Below are 24,689 nucleotides of genomic sequence, written 5' to 3'. Positions count from 1 at the left end.
CAAAAAGCCATTTTTACAACAAATTTGAATCTCATACCAAATTTCATTTGGACCTCTGAAAGGGTCTTCCGTATAAAAACCCTTTGATGCTCCCGTGTCCTTTGTGCTCTAGTTGTTCCTAATTTTCAACAAATCAAGTTTTAGACTTTAACTGGCTCGAATCTTGTAAAACAACAAGAAGCACCAAAATGAGTCCCAAAACTAGCCATAATTTAGGCCTAGAGGTAACATGTGACAGAAAAAAATGTTGTGTGTATAAAAGTATTTTATGTATGCCTCAAAAAATAGAACTATTTTATGAATTTAATTAAAGGACGAGAATAATAATAATTAAAAGAAAAGCAGAAAAAAAGAATTTATATGGTTTCAGCATCTTCCTTAAGATATTCGTATACGTTGTCGTAACGTAACAGATGTTCCTTCCCTTCCCGTTCGTTTGCTACAGTTAATTGTTTTCACAAATTTGCACATCGAACCCCAAAAGTTTCTGATATTGACAGTGGGCCCCTCCTCTTTACATAATTATTAAAGTTTCTCCCATCAGGCATCAAGTAAGACGGTTTTGAATTGAGTGCTAGCGGAGGTTTTGTTGAGTTAGCTCAACGCTTTTCACGAAATTTTCACTTCCATTTATTTCTTTATTTTATTTTATTTTGATGTCAATAAAAATATCGATGTATATTTTTGGAAAAAAGATAAGAAAAATTAAATTAAATTAGTAAATAAACATTATTTACAATCAAGTTAACATGTCTATTATTTATATTAATGACATGTTTTTTTTTGCTTCGTAAATATAATGTAAATATTGATTTTGTAATGTCTAAGTTTATGAGAGAAACGTGAATGAACCAAGATCACATCTAAATGTGAGGGATCCTAAAAACATGAGAGTATGGTTGAGATCATCTAAACGTGAGGGATCCTGAAAATATGAGAGTATGACTGAGAAATACTTAAAAGAACTTAAGTCATTATTTATACCAATAATGTGCACCTTCTTTTTTTTTGTGACGCAATCAATGGAACTCCAAAGTAAAACCTGCTTAGTCTGGAGCAATCCTATGTTGAGTGATTTCTTGATAATTTTAAAAGAACACGTGTATGTGGCTTACGTATGACTCATGTTAGTTTGTGGGGATGGATTGTGGGGATAGTCTTTACTTTTTGAAGTAACTTAAGGCAAGTAATGATGACATTATTAGGTCGTTGGGGATGTTGGAGAATGTCAAGGCCATCAAATGTTGAATCTAGATTCTGAATCCTGGGCTTGGAACATTACATATTCTCCCCTATGTCGATGTTGAACCCATAGAAAAACAAAAAATATCGATAAAATATCAACATGTCGATGAAAATTTAATATTATAGTTTTCCGACCTCTCTAAGCCCCTTTTTTAATCTCTCTCCAACCCTAAATTTAAAATTATGAAAATAACTAATTTTGCAACTTGTCATTTGAAATCTTATTTTTATTTTTATTTTTTATAATGTGGGATGGGAGAATCGAATATTTCTTATGTTAATTGACCTACAACCACTGAAGCTATATTCTATGCTAATTATGTTTTTTTTTTTTTTTGGAATGAAGTTTCCCTAATGCAGATTTTTTATTTGATTTATAATAAAAAATTAAAATATGAAGGATGTCTAGTCTAATAATATATTTATCCTAAAGTTATATGTGACTTAAAATTTTTCTAATGAAAATATTGTTTGAACCAATTTGTTAATTGCAATAATAAACAACGATATTAATTCAATAACTTTTAGGATCTGACACCGCTATAAATTTTTGGACCGCTAGTAATTTTGAAAGCATGATAACCCTCATTTAGTATGTTTATTTTTCCTTTTTTATTTTTGGGAAGACTATTGTTATACAAAACTCAAATGGAATGGTTGAATGATGATATTTTGTGTTCAGATTGATTATGACAACTTAACTCTAATTAATTGCCTTGTAAATCTTTTCAATTAATCTAAAAGAAAATATTTAGCATTCATATAAAAAAAAAAAAAATCACAGATAGAAAAAGTGTCAAGCTATTTACATAAATAGTAAAAGAAAAAAAACGCTAATAGATACCAATCGATTTCTATCCACGTCTATTATACAGTATCAATGATGGACTTCTATCCGTTTCTATAAGTGATAGATACCGATAGACTTCCATCAGCCTCTATCGACCTTTATAAAAAATATTAAACTTTGCTATTTTATGTAAATAGTTTTCCTTATTTTTGGAAAATTTTCCGAAATAGCACGTTTTAAGTTTTTACCTTATAAAATAAGCATATTTTTTGAAAACTCGTAAAAATAGTTTTTTTTTCAGTCCATCTCGGGCGAGATTGACCACGAGATTTTAGTTAAAAAATCAACTTTTTCTAACTTATCGATTGTTCGGGCTTTCTCGATACATCTTGTCATGTTACACACGAGATTATGTGCATCTCGGTGTTAATCCCAAAAAAAATAACACTGAAATTCTATATATTAGAGCTTTCTTAGTGAAATTCCAGACATAATTAACACTAAAATTCATATATTTGAGTTTTCTCGGTGGAATCTCGCACAGAATTAACACCGAGATTCTATATATCCTAAATCTTATCGAAAACAATCGGTAAATTAGAAAAAGTTAATTTTTTACAAATTTTTGGTGGTCGATCTCGCTCGAGATAGACGAAAAGAGCTATTTTTACGAGTTTTCAAAAAACGTACTAATTTTGTAATGTAAAAACTTAAACGTGCTATTTTTAACAAATTTTCCTTCTTTTTCTATTTTTGAAAAATCCCTTTCATATTAACTAAGTCATACCAAACCTTTCAATTTCATCAAAATAGAGACCATACACTCGAACGAGTGTTGTTATTGTCAACACTCGATTTGATTTTCACTTATTTTCATACTCGGTTCAACTTTCACTTATGCCGCCCCGCCACTAATTGTAACAGAAAACCGTGTAAATTTGTTGTAAACTCATTACTCATTAGTTTCATAAAATAAAGTTTGCAGAAAAATAAAAATAAAAATGTGTACTCTAGAATCTTATCAATTTTATAATGTACCTATCTTGTTAATAGTCAATTCGCTGAAGAACATAGAAGACATTTTAAAGATACATTTGGAGTAATAATTTATTAGAGGATTAAAATGGCAACTAAAAAATTTGGAGTTAAGACGGCAACCAATTTAAAAAAATCGAAGAATAATTTGATGTAATCATATTATTAACATTTTGTCGATATATCAATATTTTCATTGATATTTCTATGTTTCCATGGGTTCGATATCGACTTGAGTTGTGTATCGATATTTCTATTATATCGTAGAAAAATCCATGAAACATAAAAATAAAGAATAAAATGATTAAATTATGGACATGTTAACTTGTCTAAAAATCATAACATATTTATTTACTAATTTAAATTTATTTTTAAAGTTTATCAAGAATATTCATTGATATCGATATTTTATCAATATTTATATCGAAACTTTTGTAAAATTAAGACCACAATATTTTCCTTCACATCTTCCTTTTAAACCTAAGGTGTAATAGGAAATCCGAGGTTATAATTGATAAATGTAGAGTCAAAGTTAAAATTCCAAATAATAGAATATTTCTACCATTTTTTTTTTTTCCGAAAACAAATTTCTAACAATTATTAAATCATGTGCTTGTCAATCAATTCCATAGATCACGGAAACTTGAAACGTTGAAACTTACCTACTACTGGCAAACGTAGATTTATAGAACCCATTAAATACATCATTTAAACCTAAACTACCTCAACTCAAATGTCCTACATTAATGCTAAGTTTTAATGTCAACTTGAATTTATTTCAATTGGCTAAGGTATAGGTTTTGGATCAAAATTGTTGTATATAATAAAGTTGTTAAAATATTTACAAATATAGCAAAATTTCATAGTCTATCAATGATAGATATTGATAAACATTGTCTATCAGCATCTATAAGTGATAAATGATAGTAGTCTATTAGTGTCTATCAGCATCTCTCAGTGATATTTTGCTATATTTATAAATTTTTTGTTCATTTTGCTATATTTGAAAACAGTCCTAGCGAGAAGTTAGAAATTCGAATAACTCATTCTTATATGATGGTGAACTAACAAAATTTAAATTGTTATGGAACTGCATTGTTACATATTAAAATTAAAAGAATAAATTATTATAAAATTAAAAATACAGAGACTAAATTATTGCAAACTATAGTTTAAATATAAATAGTTTTTTTTTTAGTCAACCCAACATTAGATAGAAATGTCGAAACAAGTTGCATAGTAGCATTTTTCGATCACATGAACAAAATTTTCATATTCTCTTACTCACCTAGTTTTCTTTAGTTGTTTAGGAAGAATTACAAGATAAATATATTTTCTTTAGTAGGATTTTGGGAGAAAATATGATGTTATTTAGGGTATTTTGAGTTGAATTTTCTTAGGATATATAAAAGAAAATAAAACTACAAAATCATGTCATCGACAACAATGGTCTAAAAACTAATCTTTCCATTGTTTTGAGCCAAATACTTGACGTCATCAACAAAAACATGTCACCTCAATAAGACCTCCCCATGGTTTTGAGTTGATTTGAAATGAAATACGAAAAAATAAAATGGATCTAAAACGGTGAGTGTAGTATGAAGGAGACCTCTCTATTGTTTTGAGACAAAGCCTTGATGTCATCTAAGACCTCCCCATGGTTTCAAGTTGATTTGGAATGATATGAAAAAATAAAATGGATCTAACGTAGAATATAAATATTAAACACGATGTTGTAACATGATTACTGACAAATAGGAAAACTTAATATCAAATAAGAACAACAGAGATAGTGAGACACAGAGATTGATAACTCAGCTCGATGTGATATCACCTACGTTTGAGCTCCCTTCATTTCCAAGTTAGCGCTTCTCCAAACTTTGTTTGAGAGCTCATCAATACAAAGTGCTTAGCTTTCTCTAAGTGTGAGATCCTCTCACCTTCATAAGCAAACTTTTCTCAAGTTTTGATTGACCTCCGCTCAATATAACATCCAAAATTCATCTTGAGTTATCCTTCACTCACAAGTGATTTACTACACTCACAACGATCCAACCAGGCCTAATTGACTACTCGAACAAATCTATAATAGGAAAAAATAGAGTTTTTTTTAATCACAATACATGAAAGGTTGATGCTTAGATAATCTAGAGATCAAAACTCTCCATGCACACACTTTTCTAATAAGAAAGCTAACCTTCATGATATAGATGGCTAGCCTTGAAAAGATTTTCAAGGAAGGAGGAAACAATCTTTAAAGGAAAAAAGGAAGACAACCCATGAAACCTGCAAATCACACTGAAGATAAGGAACAAATATTCCCGTCGTGTAACAATGTGTTTGACATCATACATGATATGTTGTAAAACATGTCACATCCAAGATAGGAAAGCAAACTACCAAAATGCTCTACACATATCAACATATAAAGAAAAATCTTTAGGTAGAATCTGCACGACACAAAACATGTTGCATAACACATATTGCTGACATAATACAAGATATATTGTAGATTATGTTGCTCAAATTTTGCCTATAATAAAATAAACCAATCACAATACAATAACAAAATATAATGAGAAAGGTTATGAGTACTTGAGTACTTGATATATTAGAATCTAAATTGATTCATTTATAAAAGTTAGAGTATGAATGTTAATACAATTATTAGTGCATAACTCAATTGACATTAAGCATGTTTCATCGATCAAGAGGTTGGAGGTTCGAAACACCCACTCCACATACTATTGAACTAAAAAAATGATACAATTATTAATTTGTCGTTTTAAGTAGTAAAACCCAAAGTTTAGGATTACGAATTAATTTCTTTCGTAAATATAAAAGTTTTTAAAACTTGAATTTATATGGAATACATTTGGTTTTGCATAATTTAAATGGAAAAAATTGTCAAGGTTTTGTTTGATAACCATTTGTTGGATTTTTAAAATTAAGCTTATAAATACTATTTTCACCTATAAGTTTTTTTTTTTTTTTTTTCTTCTGTTATGTTATTCATTTTTTTACCATGTTTTCAAAAATCAAGTCAAAATTTTAAACTATTGTTTTTATTTCTAGAATTTAACTAAAATATTTCTTCGAGATAAATAAAACCATAATTGAGAAATGAGTTTAAGCATAAATTTCAAAATCAGGAAAAAAATGAAATCATTATCAAATAGAGCTATGTTTTTAAAGAATTTGTTTATTTTAAAACTTGACTAAGAATGCCAAGTGTTTCTTCCATACATATTATATTGAAAAAAATTAACTAAGAATTTAAGTCATAAATTTGACTAAGAATTATTTAAATGTTTCTTCAATATAGCCATAGTAATTTAAAAGAAAACAAGTATAATTTTTAAAATAAAATTATTATCAAATAAGACCAAAACAATTTTAAAAACATGCATAACCTAGAAGCGAGACAGTCTTAACTTCAGTCACACGGGATTTGCAAATTAGTGGCACACCATTAATTAACATATTAAGTATTGTAATCTTAATCCTATACCTTAAAAGTGTTACAAGGTTAACCTTTTAAAAAATTCTAACTCTAAACATTTTTAAAATAACCTTTTTTTGTTCTATATTCAATAAATTATAAAATATAGATTAAATTATAAAATTGGTCTATATAATCTGGAGAAAGTTATTATTTAGTTCACATGACTTTAAACTCTATAACTTAGACTCCGTTTGGTAACCATTTCGTTTTTTTTTAAAAATTTATTTTTGAAAATTAAGCCAATTTCTCCCCATTTCTTATATTAATTTGCATGTTTATCGAGTACAATGGTTGAATTCTTAGCCAAATTCCAAAGATAAAAACAAGTTTTTAAAAGTTATTTTTTTAGTTTTCAAATTTTAGTTTAGTTTTTTTTAACCATTACTAAAAAATATATAACTAAGGAATGAATTTGGAAGGGGAAGTAATGTCTATAGACTTAATTTACAAAAACAAAAATCAAAGTCCAAATAGTTACCAAACGTGACCTTGGTCTTTGTGCTTTGATAAAATCTCATAAACTTCCTATCATAGAGACTATTTATGAAAGTTTTATCAAACCATATAGATCAAATTCTAATTATAAACCATAGAGACTAAATTCCAACTTTCTTCAAACTATATGAATCAAATTTTCAATTTAACCTAAAATACATGTATAATATGTAATAGATGTACACATGAACATGTTTTGAGTTGTTCTTGGGTAGGATAAATGAACTATTTATAACTTTGGAACGGAATTATGTACCTTATCATCATGCAAGAAATGAGCTTAGCTTAATTGACATAAGTATGTATTATTAACCTTGTGATTAGAGGTTCGATCAATTTTGTGTCTAAGTTTGGGGTTTAGTTTTAATTTGTTCCATAGGTTTCAAAATGTTATATTATGTTTCATTTCGATTTAGTTTTCAAGTTTTAGAATATTACAAATTTACCCTTGAGTTTTGAGTTTTGTTTCAATTTGATTCATAGATTTTAAGATTTACACTTTTAATCATGGTTTTTCATTAAATATACTCACTTTTAGTCTTTACGTTAATGTCTATTAATTAATTAGAAAAATATGAAGTGAGATTTTAAATTTAATTTTAATAGTGATGGAAAATATTGAAACTTTAATTAATTGTAATTTATTTAATTAATTAATATATATTAAATCAAACAATGAGTATTTAATGAAAAATCGTGATTAAAAGTGTAAATTTTGAAACGTACTAATCAAATTGAAACAAAACTTAAATCTTAACGGTAAAATTGTAATATTTTGAAACATATAAACTCAACTTAAACCAAACTCAAAACTTAATGTGTAACCATTAGAAACTTAAGAACCAAATGAAAAATAAAGTGAAAACTTAGGTCCCGTTTAGTAACCATTTAGTTTTTAGTTTTTGTTTTTGAAAATTAAGTCTATTTCGTTCACGTTTCTTACAATAATTTGCATATTTATTAAGTACAATGATTGAATTATTGGCCAAATTTAAAAATTGAAAACAACTTTTTTTAGTTAATTTGGCTTGTTTTTAAATCATAAGTGAAAAATAGATAAAAAAGAAAAAAAATTTGAAGATAGAAGTAGTATTATAGGCTCAAGTTATTTTTATGAAAATAAAAAACAAAAACACAGCACAAAAGCTGAATTCCAAAAATACCCTCGAATACCAAGTGGGAAATGGTAATTTTACACACATCTAACTTATAGTTAACAAGACAGAACAGAACGACCTCACAGACTCGAGGCGGAAACAGAGCGACAAAAAAATTAAAAGAAAAAAAAACTTTAATTTCAAAACAGAAAAAGAAAAAGAAAAAAAAAAAAAAACAAAGAGAGAGAAAAAGAATTGAGATTTCCAATAGAAAGAGAAAGGAACCGTGTCTGTAACCAGAGGTCAAACTCTCCCAAAACGACACCACCACCGCAACCACCACCACCACCACAACAATACGCCACCGTTCACTCTCCGGCCAACTCCACCACCGCCGCCGCCATGTCCTTCCTTTTCTTATGCTGATTCCCGATCGCCCTCCGCCCTGGTCCATTTCTCCGGTGACGGCCGGGTTATCCAGCCCCCCCTTTCTCTTTTGCTTCTGATTTTATTATGAAGAGCTACGCTAAGGTTAACAGCAACAACAGCAGCACTAACAACAAGACCGCCAACGGATTTCTTCCTAATTCTTTGAAATTCATTTCTTCCTGTATTAAAACTGCTTCTTCCGGTGTCCGCTCCGCCAGTGCTTCCGTCGCTGCCTCCATCTCTGGCGACGCGCACGACCATAAAGACCAGGTTCGTCTTACTTTTTGTTTTTTTATTTTAGTTCGTTGTGGAATTTGTTACTTGCGGAAGTGGATTTTGCATTTTCCCTAAAATTGTGTTTCGCTGTGTTGACGATTGGACTGGGGATAAAGTTTGGGGATTTTTATGTTTTTAGGGCTTTTAGAGGTTGTATAGATGATGTTGGGTGTTTTAGTGCCGTCATTTTTGGTTGTTCAGAATGCTAGAGGATAAGAGAGATTAACCATTGAGAGTATTTGTTCATCAAGTCTCTGGTTGCTTTTAGCTTCTGCAGATTTGGTTTTCTCGAGCTTCCAGACGCTATCTCTTGCAAGAAAACGAAAATTGAGTAGAATGGGAACTCGTTACTTAGTTCAGCGTTTTCCCCCTCTTAAATCGATACGACCATTGCTGGGTTTTGATATGATATAGGAAGTTGGTAATTTTATCTGAGGATTCTGCGAGTATATGATTTCTTTTACTTCTTTCACAGCCTTTACATTTTGTATGGTCTGGGAGATTCTTTTGAATTTTCTAAATCTTTTGACTTCTACTATAGAAACATTATATACTTGTGTTTGTTGAAAAATAAAGGATTGTTTTTTTTCTCCTCTTTTATCATATAGGTCTGTTCTTTGTTTTAAGGTGCATAAGTGGGTTTACTATCTGTCCTTACCTTTTTTTTTTTTAATTTTTTTAATACTTTTCTTTTAAGTTGTTGTAGTGGTAGCAACCTGAGTTTTTAGTTAATTTTTTGTTGTATATTTCCAATGTATGCGTGCACTGATTTTGCTTGGATATTTCTGGGGGAGTTAGCAAGTAATTGAAAAGAACCATTTGGAAGCGTGTATTTTTAGCTTTATGTAGTGTCGTTTGATTGGAAAACGATAAACCATTCTTTAGTTGCGATGAAACTATGTTCTTTCACTATTGTTGGTCTAGAAATGCAAGTGCTTTAGATTTCTTAGCATTTCTTAAGTTTTTCGTCCTTTTTCTGATTTGTGCTTTATACTCTACTATCAAAAGTGGATTCCATGTTTGTTAGAGATAAAGCACGAGATAAAGATGTTTTATGATGAAATTATGTTTTTCACTATTGTTGGTCTAGAGATGCAAGTGCTTTAGATTTTTAGCATTTCTTAAGCTTTTTGTCCTTTTTCTGATTTGTACTCCATACTCTACTATCAGAAGTGGATTCCATGTTTGTTAGAGATAAAGCACGAGTTACGAAGAAGTAGGACAAGAAGTCCTACCAAGAAGAGAAGCAATATAATATGGAAAATTTTGTCAACCTGAGAACCTATCAAGTTATCATTAGGATCGCAACTTTTTAAAAGAAGTTCTTGGGTGCCTTCTTGGATTTACTTTTATCATATGTATAACACTTTGAATTAGTTTTTTTTTTAATCATTATGTATGACAGTTCGATTTGGAACTGGAAAATATTATTTTGCAAGTGGATTTTGCCGTGATGGTGCATCTTTACTGCAGCATTACCTATTTTATGTGGAATATATTTCTTTTGTGTACTACTTGCCCTTGCGTGTGTGCTTTTTATGATGCAATACAGTACCTGCAGTTTAATAAGAATTTGGAATTGTGGTCCAACAGGTATTATGGGCTGGATTTGACAGACTTGAGCTCAGTCCATCCTTCTTCAAACATGTGCTCTTAGTTGGCTATACAAATGGTTTTCAAGTTCTTGATGTTGAAGATGCTCCCAATGTCAGCGAACTGGTTTCAAGACGGGATGATCCAGTCACATTCTTGCAGATGCAGCCTCTTCCGGCCAAGTCTGATGGTCAGGGAGGCTTTGGAGCATCACATCCTATTCTTTTGGTGGTTGCATCTGATGAGACCCAGAGTTCAGGTTTGATGCAAAGTGGCAGAAATGGGTTGGTGAGAGATGGATATCCTGGTCATTCAGATCACATTGCCCTCTCCCCAATGGCTGTTAGGTTTTACTCATTAAAATCTTGCAGTTATGTCCATGTTCTGAGATTTCGCTCAACTGTATACATGATAAGATGCAGTCCCGAAATTGTGGCTGTTGGTCTTGCATCACAAGTAAGCTTACATTCTGCGCATGAATATTATTGAATTCATAATTGAGAAAAGATTAAATTCTCTTTTTCTTTCTTAAACATAATTAACCACTTCATAACATTTGGTGTACAATTGTTTCAATAATGGATGTTCTTTTCCACCCAAAAGTCAAGTGGATGGATGGTTCAGGGCTCTTGTAGTTAACGAAGACCATTTTCTGGGGTCTTATAGAAAATCAAAACTATTTTCTGATAGTGTATAAAAAAAATTAAGACCATCTTCTGAAAACTCTGCCTTTTAAACAAACAATCATGTGTTTCCTATGAATATAAAATTAATTATGAAATATGGTCATTGTTTATATCTCTTAAAGTTTTTAATCATTTATTTCTTTTGCTTACAGATTTATTGTTTTGATGCTCTCACCCTTGAGAGTAAATTTAGTGTTCTCACTTATCCAGTTCCTCAATTGGGTGGCCAAGGAACATCTGGGGTTAATATTGGCTATGGACCTATGGCCGTGGGTCCTAGATGGTTAGCTTATGCTTCCAACAACCCTTTGCAGTCAAATACTGGCCGTTTAAGTCCACAGAGTCTTACACCTCCTGGTGTAAGCCCATCAACGTCACCTAGCAGTGGAAGTTTGGTGGCCCGATATGCCATGGAATCTAGTAAGCATTTAGCTGCTGGGTTAATTAATTTGGGTGACATGGGTTATAAAACGTTGTCTAAATACTATCAAGAGCTTGTACCTGATGGTTCCAACTCTCCACTATCATCAAATTCAAGTCGGAAAGTTGGTCGGCTGGCATTACATTCAACAGAATCAGATGCTGCTGGAATGGTTAGTCTTTTGATTCAGTACTTCTTTATTTTTGCATTTGCATTGAAAACTAGTCTGATACATTTTTACAATAGTTACTTATATTAATCAAAATGTTATACTTCTTTTGACATTTCTGAAAGCAGTAAAATATAAAAAGACGGGTATTTTTAAGTACCTTTTTTTAAGAAAAAAACTGATGACCAATGAACCACAATTCATGTTTGATATGTCTAAGTATCTGTTCTTTTATTATTAGTACTTTTTTATTTTATTCACTTTTGGAATTTGCATCCCTTGAACATTTTTTTTCCTTTTCATTATATAAATTTGAAGTTTTATTTATTTATTTATTATTTATTTATTTATTTTTTAAATATAAGAAAACGGATATAGTAGAAACCTATTAATTTTGTGAATAAAGGATGCCATGCATCATGTTCTGTGAATGACACAAAAGTTTTTTGGTATTGGCCACTAAGATTTGGCTTGTTATCCTATCATTTTAGGGAGTTCAGGTATCCATCTTATATACTTCCTGTGGCCAGTTAGAGTATGATCATTTGAATGAGGGCCTTCTTTTTTGAGAGTGAAACAACTATAGTTTCATTGATATGATGAAGTTACACAGATGGGCAGATTGCCAATGCCCTTGGAATTACAAATAATGTTCCAATGGGATGTAAGATAAAGGATAGCAAGATTCTTAAAGAAAGAGTAAATTTGCTCCAAGACAGTCAAAAAAACTTAAGAGCCAAGAAAGCTAATAAACTTAAAGGATCTTTCATTGTCTTGAAGGCTGTTTCTTTCATTCTATATGGTCCAAGAAAAAGGGAGGACATATTTATACTAGTCAATATACACAATTCTGATAGTTTTCCCCCCAGTTTTCAACGTTGCTCTTTTTGCAGGTTGTTGTGAAAGATTTTGTCTCCAAAGCTGTTATATCACAATTTAAGGCTCACTCAAGTCCAATTTCTGCTCTTTGTTTTGATCCAAGCGGGACCCTTCTAGTCACCGCCTCAACCCACGGTAGCAATATTAACATTTTTAGGATTATGCCATCCTGCATACAAAATGGATCGGGCACCCAAAGCTATGATTGGAGCTCCTCCCATGTGCACCTTTATAAGCTTCATCGTGGCTTGACATCAGCTGTATGTCCTTACCTTTAACTTTTCATTATATTTTATGTGCTTATGAGTGGTCCTTTTTATTGCTGCTTTCAATCCAGGTAATACAAGACATTTGTTTTAGCCACTATAGTCAATGGGTAGCTATTGTTTCATCCCGGGGAACTTGCCACATTTTTGCTCTGTCACCTTTTGGAGGCGAAACTGTTCTTCAAATGCACAATTCTTTTGTTGATGGGCCAAATCTCATACCAGCTTCATGTGTCCCTTGGTGGTCAACTTCATCTTTCATCACAAACCAGCAATCCTTTTCTCCTCCTCCTCCTCCTCCTCCTCCTCCTGTCACTCTTTCTGTGGTTAGCAGAATAAAAAATTGTAACTCAGGTTGGCTTAATACTGTTAGTATGGCTGCTGCTTCTGCATCTGGAAAGGTTTCCATCCCGTCGGGTGCTATTTCTGCTGTTTTCCATAGTTGTATACCTCAGAATTTGCAATCTCCTCAATCAAGTTCGAATACTTTGGAACATCTGTTGGTGTATACTCCTTCTGGCCATGTGATTCAACATAAACTGCTTCCATCAATGGGGGGAGAATGTGGTGAAACTGTTTTGAGAAGTCCAAATGCTTCAATGCAGATGAAAGATGAGGAACTGCGAGTGAGAGTTGAACCTATTCAATGGTGGGATGTTTGCCGAAGAGCTGCTTGGCCAGAGAGAGAGGAATGCATATCTGCAGTTACTCTCAGGAGAAAAGAAACTGTCGAACCTGTTGAGGATACATCCTACGTACAGGAGAATCATCTTGAAAACCAGGAGTTGGTAAAGCCACATGACCGTTCTCTCTTGTATCTATCCAATTCTGAGGTGCAGATAAACTCTGGGAGGACACCTATCTGGCAGAAATCCAAGGTATTGGTCATAGTGTGCCCTTTTGGATTCTTTATTTTTTGGGCATCAATTAAGTCGGTGTTCTTTCCTCCCCATTGCAGGTACATTTCTATACAATGAGTTTTCCTGGGTCTAATGAGCAAAGTAGCATGAAAGATCACATGAATGGGGAGATTGAGATAGAGAAAGTACCTATTCATGAGGTTGAAATAAAGCGGAAGGACTTGCTTCCAGTTTTCGACCATTTCCGTGGGATACAGTCTGACTGGCTTGATAGGTGATGATAATTGAGTCTAATTACATTGCTGTGAATATCATATTGCCATATTATTTTCATTTTAATATTGTATGTATTACTTATTAGCTGGCAGAAATTTTCTTTTTTATGTCTCACATCTTCTTTTTCCATATATTACAATATGACAAATTCACATCTCTACAGTTGAAATTCTCTTTATCGTTAAGACATTTTGCAAACTAAATTGTATTTGTATACTATAGTCTTTTTTCCACCTCTTTTTTTTTTTTGGGGGGGGGGGGGGGGGGGGGGGGGTTTTTGTGTTGTGGGGGAGGACCTATGATATCTCAATCAGTTCTTTTCTTTCTTGTTTGATCGGGAATTAGCCTCAACGTTACTTGCATCTTCTGCTTGAAGTACATTAAGATTGCATCGAATTTTCAGAACCAGCAGTTATAGCGTTGTTTGATATTTGGATCTCCCAATGAAGAAACAGAACATTTAATTGGTAATCGTATAATAAAGGGATTAAAACTGGGCGATGCATAACCTGATCGACCTCTATTCCAGTTTATTTATGGAAGGAATGGGACTTGTAAGATGGGTTGAGAGCTAAAGAGTTGTTGAAATACTAATTAAGGAAGTTATGGATAGTTATTTTATTTTATTTTTTGTTTGAGTGGGGAACTGTATTTCGTTGGTAAAATGAAATAAAGGGGGAAAATCCCAAACACCTGAAGGTGGATTACAAGAAAGATCGTCAATTAGCAATGAAAGTAGAGGGATGATAATCGGTAAAAGTGTGTTTACATTAACACCGTTACAAAGCATGGAAAAGAATCTAAATCATAAAATATTCAAAGGAATAAGAGATGTCTCAGAAGATGAGACCATTCCTTTTTCTGAAAGAGAACAAAAAAAACAAGACTCGGTTAAGAGCAAACCATAATAATTTCTTTGCACCATGGATAGGATGACCCACAAAAGTAGAAGCAAGGAGATCATAAATGTTATTCGGTAAAGCCAAAGACCACCTAAAGGAATCTAGAACAGTCATTCAAGAATTTGATGCAAAGGAGCAATAAGTATCCTTCCAAACCACATAGTAAAAACTATTAGCACTCGTTGTAGGTGTACCAACGAGAGCCTCCATAAGGGATTTAATTGTAAGATTATTGGAGGGATCCAGCTGCCTAGACCAATAATCATCTAGGTTCCTTGAAACAATCGAGGAAAGAAGATGAGAAAGATTAGCCCACTCAATGATTTCCAAGTCACTGAGGTTATGGAGAAAGCTCAAATATAAGTAGCCTGATCAAACATCAGCTATTGTACTAGTAGGCCTAATCGTTGGATGAAAAGGACGAGAGAAAATGGCAGCAATAACTGCACAACTCAGCCATGAATCGTGCCAAAAGAGATGGACCTGCCATTACCTAAGCATTGTTAAGCTTAAGCATGACGAGCACTAGGTCCAAAGTAGAACAAATATAACATCAAGGAGACTTGCAAGAACCGCCATTAATCTGATGAGGCCGAACACGACCATACTTGAATTTATAATACCTGGCAATAACCAAATTTTGCCACAAAGCGTTTCTTTCTGTCATGAATCTCCCAATCCACCTTTACAATAGATTGAGATTGTGATGTTGAAAATTACCATTTCTAACACCACCAAAATACTCAGAAAGTTGGGTTGTTTCCCAATTAACATTATGAATCCCTCCACCTCTAGAACTTTCCCAAAAGAAATCACGAATGGGCTTTTCCAAAGAATTGGAGGCCTTAGCTGGCAGTTTAAAAAGTGACGTATGATAAGTTGGCAAACTAGAGAGGGTAGCTTGAATAAGAGTGTGGCAACCCCCTTTTGATATAAAAGTATTTTTTTTAGCTATGTATGAAGTTTATGCTGAATTTCTCAATAATAGGCTGCCAAAAACTAGGGGCTTCTGCATCTCCCCTACGGGCAGACCAAGATAAGTAGAAAGCCAAGTGCTCCTCCAGATACTCAAACTTTGTAATCAAGCTGCTCAAATCAGCATCGACAATATGAATCCCCAACAACTCACTCTTGGAAAGATTGACATTTGAACCAAAAGCACATTAAATTTTTTAACATCAAAGAGGTTTTACAATGCCTTAAAGTCGAAAGTGGAAAACAACGGTGTATCATCCTTAAATTGTAAATGAGACAAACAACATTGTGAATCGCCACTAGGATGAGTAATAGTTTTACCCAATGTAGCTCTGTGTGACAAAAGTCTGCTTAGACAACCCGAGACCAAAATAAAGAGGAATGGAGAGAGATGATCACCCTGACAGACTATGATCTAACAAAAGCTGGAATGGTTTCAGGATTAATCATATTCTAACCAAGGCTGCCCTAAGCAGAAGTACCAGAGCCTAAAAGATGACAATGAGTTTCAATGTTGTCTTTACACATAACACCATGAAGGGGGGAGAGAAAAGGAAAAAAAAAAAAAAGAAGAACAATGCTATCATCTTTGGAGGCAATCTGCTGTGTATACCACCATGACAAAGCTTCCATAGAAAAATGTTATTTTATTTGGATAAAAATTCTTCAATGTTGCTGAAAATAAAGATTTATGAACAAGGTCGTGATTTCACCAAAATTCCATCATAGCTTGCTGTAAAATTTTTAGACGAGTCTAAAATCCAATTCCATGAGTCATTCGTAGCAGTTAAGGAAATGGATTGTAGAAGATGGGAAAGAGAGGCTCATTCAACAATCCCATCATCTTTAAGATGCTGTCTAAGACCTATATGCTTCTGTCTGTGAACTTCAAAGCCTATAAAGCTTGGGAAACATGGTAGTCAAGTCATTATCATGAATCTAGACATCATGCTGAAAGGAGATGTCATTTCCATTGCCCATAACTCTTCTAATATGTGATTTTACCAAACTGTTTAGCACTGAGATGGGCCTCCAAGGAACCTAAAACAGAAGAGACCAGTGTTTTTAAATGCCCAAGGCGCCTTAAGGCACAATGGCCCTTTGAAGCCTAGGTGCAAGATGCACAAAAAAACGCGGGCTTTTTTTTTGTGAGGCGCACTATATATGAAAATTTTACATTAAAAAGAGAGTATAATTGAAGTAGAAATATGGAAAAAAAGGGATCCCAAACACAAGAAATTTTGCATTTAGATTTGGTAAACTTGATCCTTTAAGTTAATAAAAAAGGAAAACCCTTAATTATTACTATTTTTTAAAAATAATTGAAAAGCCCCAAGGCGCAGGACTTTGATCCTTGGGGCTTCAAAAAAGGCGCGCACCTAAGGCGTGCCTTATTTTGTGAGCCTTGCTTTTCCAAAGCGAGGCGCCAGACCTGCGTCTTGGGCCTAGGCACGTGCTCGAGAGGGCTTTTTAGAACACTGCAGAAGACCATGGCCAATGTGGATAGCTGTCAAATTTGCTTTATCAACTTTCCTCCATCATGTACCTTCCTCACAAGGAAATCTCCAAATCCATTTGGATAGGGTTTCATTTCATTGTTTGAGATTTCCAATGCCCAATCCACACATGAGAAGAGGAAGTTGGATTTCATCCCAACATTGGGGAAGAAAATGCTGTCACCTCTCTCCTCTCCATCTTCTCTCTCCCTCCCCTCGTGACCATTATCCTCTTTGACTAATTAGGTTTGCCGGAAAGATGACACTATGTCATCTTCCTCCCTTTCTACTTTCGACATCGAATTAGGATCACAAAAACTTCAAAGAACAAATCTTTCACTCTCTCTCAAGAAAGACTCCCTCTCATGGCTACAATTAACTTTCTCTTCTTTGATTGAAGCTCCACTAAATTAAAGTTCTTTCTCAAGTTTCGTTTGGATGAATATGATCTTTGGGTGGAAAAAATCTCTAATTGAAAAGGCCATTCTGTAGAGATCACAAAGCTTGGAGTCAATGGAGGGTTAAACAAGCTTATTTTACAAGTGGAACCAACAAATATGGTTGGAAAGGCTTCTTCTGATTGCTTAATGCTCCACCAAAGCTTCCCCAAAAAAATCAACAACCGATCTTTAGCTCAACTACACAGTCTTACAAAGACGTTCTCCACAGTACCAAGGTTCCTCATGATCAACAAACAACTCCTCCCTGTTCTTCAGAAGTTGTCCCACCTTCATCTTCCCCATCCCCCTCGTTTGAATTTGCTAAATTCTATCCCGAGACATCTATCATAATCATCAAACAACACTTTCATGATAATTGGCACGACATTTTAAGGGCTTTACAGACAGAAGTATCCGACTTTGGCTCCATCAGTCCTCTACAATCAAACAAGACCATCTTAGCTGTCAAAAATTTAGAACAAGGTACGATTTTATGCAATATCAAAGATTGGTACAAGATTGGCACTTTCTTGGTGAAATTTCAACAATGGAACAATGGAGCTTTCTTTAGAGAACAGGTGCCATCTTATGGCGAGTGGATGAAGATCAGAAATTCACCCATCGATAGATGGTCCCTTGAGTCCTTTAAGCACATTGGTGACCAATGTGGTGGTTTTATAGAAGTAGCCGATAAGATTCTCTCTTGTATGGATATGATGTATGGATATGATGGAGGCTTGTATTTAAGTGAAGGAAAATCTCTTTGATTTCTTGCCAGCTTTTGTTCATCTACCTCCATCATCAGAACTGATCACTGTGAGTATATATTCATTCTTTGATGCCCTTCTGCATGTCAGATACTTGGCTGATAAACATGGTGATCTCCCATTGCTGGTGCATGGGATTGTACGCGTGGAAGACCAATCCATTTGCAGGTACTTTTCTTACTCTCCTGCCAAGGAAAAGACTGACAGTGGGGCCCTTTCCAATCGTCCCCAATCAGTTGTCCTCTTGTCTGATGCTGCTGCTTTGACCGATGCACAATCAACCCCTTCTGCTTTGCCCAATGGTCCAGAGTGCTTTTTTAATCCTCCTTTATCTTCAACCGATGCTCCAAGCAAAGAGATCGAGTGTTCAGCTAGGTATTCTGCCATATCCTTTGACACACGCCATCAATTGACCATTGAACACACCTCCCAAGTTGCAGAAATTGCTTTAGCTCCCACGATGCACACTGATGGACCAACAGCCCTTTCGAACCTCCTCCACCTACCCCATCATCAGTCATATCTTTACCTTTTGTATCTCACAAGCAACCTATCTCTTCAACTCTTCCAAACACTCCATTCGTTAGACAAACCTTTCAAACTTCTCCTCTCCCTAGAACTCCTCCCAACAAATCTTCCTCTCTAATCGTGATTACAAACTCTTTGGCTATTTCATCTTCCCCTGCCCATCTTTCTTCCTCTTCTACTTTGACTACAAACGTTTCTCTCGCCAATCACAACCCATCGAATACCAACCCCACCCTTCCCCTTCTTTCGCCACCTTTTGTGATTACTCTCGGAACAATGTGAACCCCCAACCCCCAAAAGTGACAAAATCATCATTCCTCCCTCAACTTCCACAAAAAATCAATCCTTTAGAAACAATAGCCCGAAAGAGTCATCTTCCCTTGCAAAACGTACTATCTTCCGCCCCGTTACCTCCACAGGCATTGTTTCTCTACCTTCGGATGTTGACGCGGAGGCATTTCTTTCCAGCCCCATGCCTTTGCCGTTTCCAACACATTGCGACCTCATTGAAGAAGATTGGTCTGACTATTTTCCACAGAATAATTTTGATTCTTTCAACCCTGCTCCACACTTGATGGCCTTAGCCCCTTGGTTTAGAGATCTTGGCCCGTGCATAAAGGTGACCTTGGCTCACACAAGCTCCAACCGGTTACCTACAAGGAAAACAAAGGATTGAGAGAACTCTGAAAGCTAGAGAGTACTATTTCTTATGACGAAAAAGCAAAAGCTTTGCATAGAGAAGCTTCCACATCGGCATGAATCCTTGGGATATTGCTCTACCAGATCTTCTCCATTTTTGGTTTGGGGGGACACACTTTTTGTATTGGCCTTTTTGTTATTGCTTTTTTCACTTTTTGCTCTTCATTTGTTCTATCCTAGATGTCTTCTTTTATCTCTGGCTTCATTGTACCTTTCTTACGAGTCTCTTATATTGGCCTCTCTTGTATCTCTTTGGATATTTCATACATCAATGAAATATTTCCTATAAAAAAAATCCCAACTAACATTGGGCATTCCACCATCTCCCTTAAGCTCATTCCCAAGAAAAATTTGTAAGGATCCTTCCAATGGATTTTGCAATCTTTGTAGGCATTTTGAATAAAGATAATAGGCTTATTTTGTGTTTGCATAGTGCATCTCAAGGTAACAAGTCGCTTAGTTGCTTTTAAGACGAAAAGTGACGAAAAGACATCATGTGAGTGAAGTGAGTATAGTTCATAAATCAATAAATCAATGTTATTAACAACAATCTGATGTAAAATAACAAAGATTTTGGGTTCCTAGTGGACATGGATTTGGAATTGTGTTTAGTCGGCGAACTTTTCCAATTTTGTTAATTTAAGGCACGGGGGAAGTTTTTTTGGGTCGAGACGTCTTAGGTAAGGTGATTTTATTTCTCCCTTTCTGTTTAATCTGGTGGTGGATGATCTTAGCTGATTAGTGTATGCTGGAGTGGGGAAGGCGGTGGTGGAAGGTTTTTCTGTGGGAGATGATGGAGTTTAATTGTCGCTCCTTAAATTTACTAATGGCACTCTTTTCTTTTGCTTTGAGAAGCACCTTCATTTAAATTTTTTTTTTTTTTTTTTAGGAACCTCGATGGTTTGCTGTCCCTTGAAACTATTTCAGGTTTAAAAGAGAACATAATGGAGAAAGCTTAGAAACAGTTATAGGTGTGGAAAAGGACTTTTTTCTCTGTAGGGGAAGACTTATTTTGATTTAGTTGGTGCTGAGTGGAATTCCCTTATACTAACTGTCCCTTTTTAGGATGCCTGTCTTGGTTAGCAAAGACATCCTAAGGTTATGAGGAATTTCTCATGGGAAGGGGTGGAGAGGGGTTTAGGTATCAAGAATCTGATAATGTAATGAGCTTCTCTTGGCGAAATGGTTATGGTGGTTCCAATTGCAACTTAATACTCTGTGACGTAGGATTATTATAAGGGACCTCTCCCTTTTGAATAGGTATCAGGTGGTACGTTTAAGGGTTCTTATAAGAGCCTCCTAGTCTGTTAGTGCCTCAGGTCATCCTTTGTTCTCTTAGTTCATTAGTGCCCTATTGAGGATGGACCAACTACCTATTTTCGAACCAGTGGGGTTAGAGTTCGAAAAATTAAGGTTACGCAACAAAGCTCTCTTGGCTAAATGGCTTTGGCATTTTGCCCATGAGCTTGAATTCTTGTCAAGGATTGTTGCGAGTAAGCATGGCCCTGACCCCTTTGAAGAGGTGGCGAAGCGGGTTAAAGGCATGCAACATAATCTTTGGAAAGATATTTCGCTTAAGCTCACTCTTTCTATCATCTTGTTTCTTGTGTTGTGGGGAAGCTAAGGAAACGTTTTTTTTTTTTGGGGAAGATTAGTGGGTGGGGGATAGACCCTTTGCTCTGCGTTTACTCATTTATATTATTTGTCTTTCTTTAAAAATTGTCTAGTTTCTGATTTCTTGGTCTTTCCTTTTCCTTTGGTTACCGTTGTTCACTGTTCAATAGGGAAATAACAGAGATAGCCTCTTTTCTTTCTTTACTTGAAGAGTTCAACTTTAGGCTTGGGAGGCGAGATGTTCATGTTTGGAGTCCTAATCTCAGGGGTGATCATCAGTCGATCACCGACATTTTGGTTTTTGTCAGTCGGTGTTTGTCGGTTTTGATGAAGATGGTAATGCCGATCGATCGACTGGTCAGTCGGTCGGCCGAGTTTTTTGGGTTCAAGTATTTGGCTAGCTGGCTGAAAAAAAAAAAAGAAACGAAGGTGAGATCCAAAAGCTAAAAGAAAAAAAATTTAGAAAGAGAAAATAAAAGAGAAGAAAACTAGAAAAGAATCTTACAAGTACATATATAAGTATCATTGTACATTTACAAGTCTCATTGAGGCCGCAATGATGACACTAAAATGAATTATGTAACATAAACATAACATCAAACTTGATTATATTCCATGAAGTTCAAAAGAATTACATGGTTAAGCCATCGGGTCTGGGAGACCTATTATTACCCAAAAATTTTACTGCCACTAGCATGTCTTCACCCTCCAGATTCCATTTTTTCTTGCTTTTCTGCCTTCAGAGGACCTTTTCTTTTGGAGGCAATGGAAGGAGATTTTCCTTTATTGCAGTCCTTGTAAAAATCATCCCCAAGATCTAGCTTCCACATAAGAAAGATAAGTCATACAATTCTTGTAAAACATGAGTTATTTGAGCCTCAAAATTTGGGCCGTAAATACCTGAAATCCAGCATCAACTAAAGCAATGTCTCCACGATGGATGATGCCCAAATTTTCGATAGAGCTCTCTCTCCCAAAGTCTCCACAATGGATAATGCTCACCCAAAAATGATTTCCCCGCCTAAGGTTCCCAACTCCCTCCCCGTATTTATAACCAATGCACCACTATCTAATTGCCACAATGCCCTTATTACTTTCCTACTAATATTTCCAATTTTTCCAATATATGTTTTTGACACTCGCTACTAAATTGCTCATCTTGGAGTTGGTTGCTTTTGCAGGAGCCATGCTAGAGCAAGAAGCTCTAGCCCAAGTTTGGATTTTCATACCGCTGGAATGGATTATTCAGAAGGTGTTATCATTTCAGATTTAAAGTTGGACTCACCTGGCTTGGAGGAAACTTCAGATGGTTATTATAAGCATTTTATTTTCATGTTTATCAATTCATTATATTCCAGCGTCTCTTTTTCCCCTAATTTTCTAAAATGATTTTCAGGTATATCTTATCCACCCATAGCCAAGTCTGTGGGTGACATTAAGATGGAAGAAAAGGATGGATCTGTTTTGCCCTCACCAGTAATGAAAGAAAACTCTTTCCAGGAGCGGGCATCGGTTTCTTCTAAACAATCTAGCACTGGACTTTCCCCAGTTGAAGGCAGTGATTTTACTAACAGCCCGTCAACTGTAACAAGTTGCTCACTCTCCACTGATAGAACTATTTTAGAAGCGGTTCAGTCATCAAAATGTGGAGGGGCCAGTGAGGGCTCAAATACAAGTTCAAACCGTTCTGATGTGAGTATGAACATTCTTGATGAGGGACCAATGGGTGACTCATTTGATTACGAACCATTCTTTCAAGAGGAGTATTGTAAAGCAACGGGTCTTAGTAACTGCCGTGACCCAGCGGAAGCTGTAACTGACGACATGGACAGTAGTGGTAGTCCCCATTACAGGGAGAAATGTGAGGAAGATGGGGACACTGATGACATGCTTGGTGGTGTATTTGCTTTCTCTGAGGAAGGTATAAATTGGGTGAAATTATTATTATTATTTTAAATACGTCATTCTTATTTCTAACGTGGCTTGTGGAAGCAAAATCTTCCTTCCTGTTGTCACATGGATAACGTCTCTGCAGTACTAAGGAATTAAGTTGACCAATTGTCGAATTTAAAATGCGTGCACACACACAATCGGTAGGGATGTAACAAAATGTGCTTTTTAAATAAATTTAAAACATTCAAGGTGTTTTGTGAAAAGGCACATGTAGAGTTCTTTCGGCCCTAGTGTTTGACTGGAAAGTACTTCAGAAGTACCTTTAATGAGCATATAACCAAATGGTGAAATGATTTGCACCCTAATAGAAGACATTTCACCCATAAATGCTTGTTGATGGTTGTGGTTCATTGAAGTGAAGTGATGGTTTTATATTAGATTACCCAATTGGTAGAATCCGTACTTATACCTCTTTGTTGTATTTTGAGTAAATTGAAGGTTCCATTTTACTTTCCAGATGGGCTTAATAGCAAGATATAAATACATACGCCATGCACGCTTTAACCGCATATCTGTATATAAACAGTTGTGTATCTTAGATTTCGGTTTACTTGTATTGCACGTGTATAGGTATAGGGTCCTATTGACAGCATCATGCTTTAATTTTATCCCACAAATTCGTTTTGCAGGATAGTACTCCTTTGCATGTCATAATGTGCTGGAGTACTCGATTGTTGGATTCGAAATGGCTGAGAGAGAACCGTCTGCTGGTTGTCGTCGTGGTGATAGAGCGTCGTATCCTAATTGATAAAACTAAGCTTGTTGGGTTTCAACAACTACAATTCTACTGACAAATAGAAGTGATATGTTTATTGATGGGTAGCACTGGTGGAACTGATACCTGGTTTCCTCTTTCCTCCCTTTTGATTCTCTGTGTACATACTGTAAATTCAAAATTCATAGTTCAAATGATTTGTGTGGTCAGGTTCTTACCAATGCTGTGTAATATTATTATTATTATTCATTCTTCGAAGAAAAATGAAAAAAAAAAAGGAAAATAAAGTGGAAAATGAATAGTTTATTGCTGTACAATATTTATCTTATTATTCAGGGTTGTTTGGAAATATACTTTTCAGATTGTGGAGGTTATTTTATGTAGTTGTTAATGCAGGAGTTACCGGAGGATATTAAACAACTAGAAATATCCCACAGCCATTTTCTTTTTGTTCAGAAAATTGGATACATGTTTAGAGTTTTCATGGATATATAGAGTTTTGTTTATTCAATTAATAAGATTATGTTTCTTTTCCATGTTTAGAGTTTTCGCCGAATGTATCTCTAAATTTTTAGAAG

At 34.6% G+C, this 24,689-nt stretch overlaps 1 protein-coding gene across 1 annotated transcript; it reads left to right on the top strand.

Annotated features, from left to right (window-relative positions):
- The first annotated feature begins 8,315 nt into the window (after positions 1-8,315).
- On the top strand, positions 8,316-24,462 carry LOC120070896 (autophagy-related protein 18h). The gene is made up of 9 exons (XM_039022794.1): positions 8,316-8,866; positions 10,466-10,921; positions 11,304-11,744; positions 12,635-12,880; positions 12,958-13,764; positions 13,845-14,020; positions 22,625-22,752; positions 22,840-23,364; positions 24,026-24,462. Exons 1-9 carry the CDS (start codon positions 8,681-8,683, stop codon positions 24,028-24,030), a joined length of 2,970 nt encoding a protein of 989 aa, XP_038878722.1. The 5' UTR covers positions 8,316-8,680; the 3' UTR covers positions 24,031-24,462.
- The last annotated feature ends 227 nt before the right edge of the window (positions 24,463-24,689 follow it).

The sequence above is a fragment of the Benincasa hispida genome, chromosome 2 (assembly GCF_009727055.1).
Source record: "Benincasa hispida cultivar B227 chromosome 2, ASM972705v1, whole genome shotgun sequence".
Classification (NCBI taxonomy): Eukaryota; Viridiplantae; Streptophyta; class Magnoliopsida; order Cucurbitales; family Cucurbitaceae; genus Benincasa; species Benincasa hispida.
The sequence above is the reverse complement of the archived record's forward strand: the minus strand, read 5'-3'. Positions and strand labels throughout refer to the sequence as shown.

Excerpts from the sequence above, each read along its gene's own strand:
- LOC120070896 (XM_039022794.1), top strand. The coding sequence starts at position 8,681 with ATGAAGAGCTACGCTAAGGTTAACAGCAACAACAGCAGCACTAACAAC. Across the intron at positions 10,922-11,303 it reads CTGTTGGTCTTGCATCACAA|ATTTATTGTTTTGATGCTCT; the intron begins GTAAGCTTACAT and ends TTTTGCTTACAG. Across the intron at positions 13,765-13,844 it reads CTATCTGGCAGAAATCCAAG|GTACATTTCTATACAATGAG; the intron begins GTATTGGTCATA and ends TCCCCATTGCAG.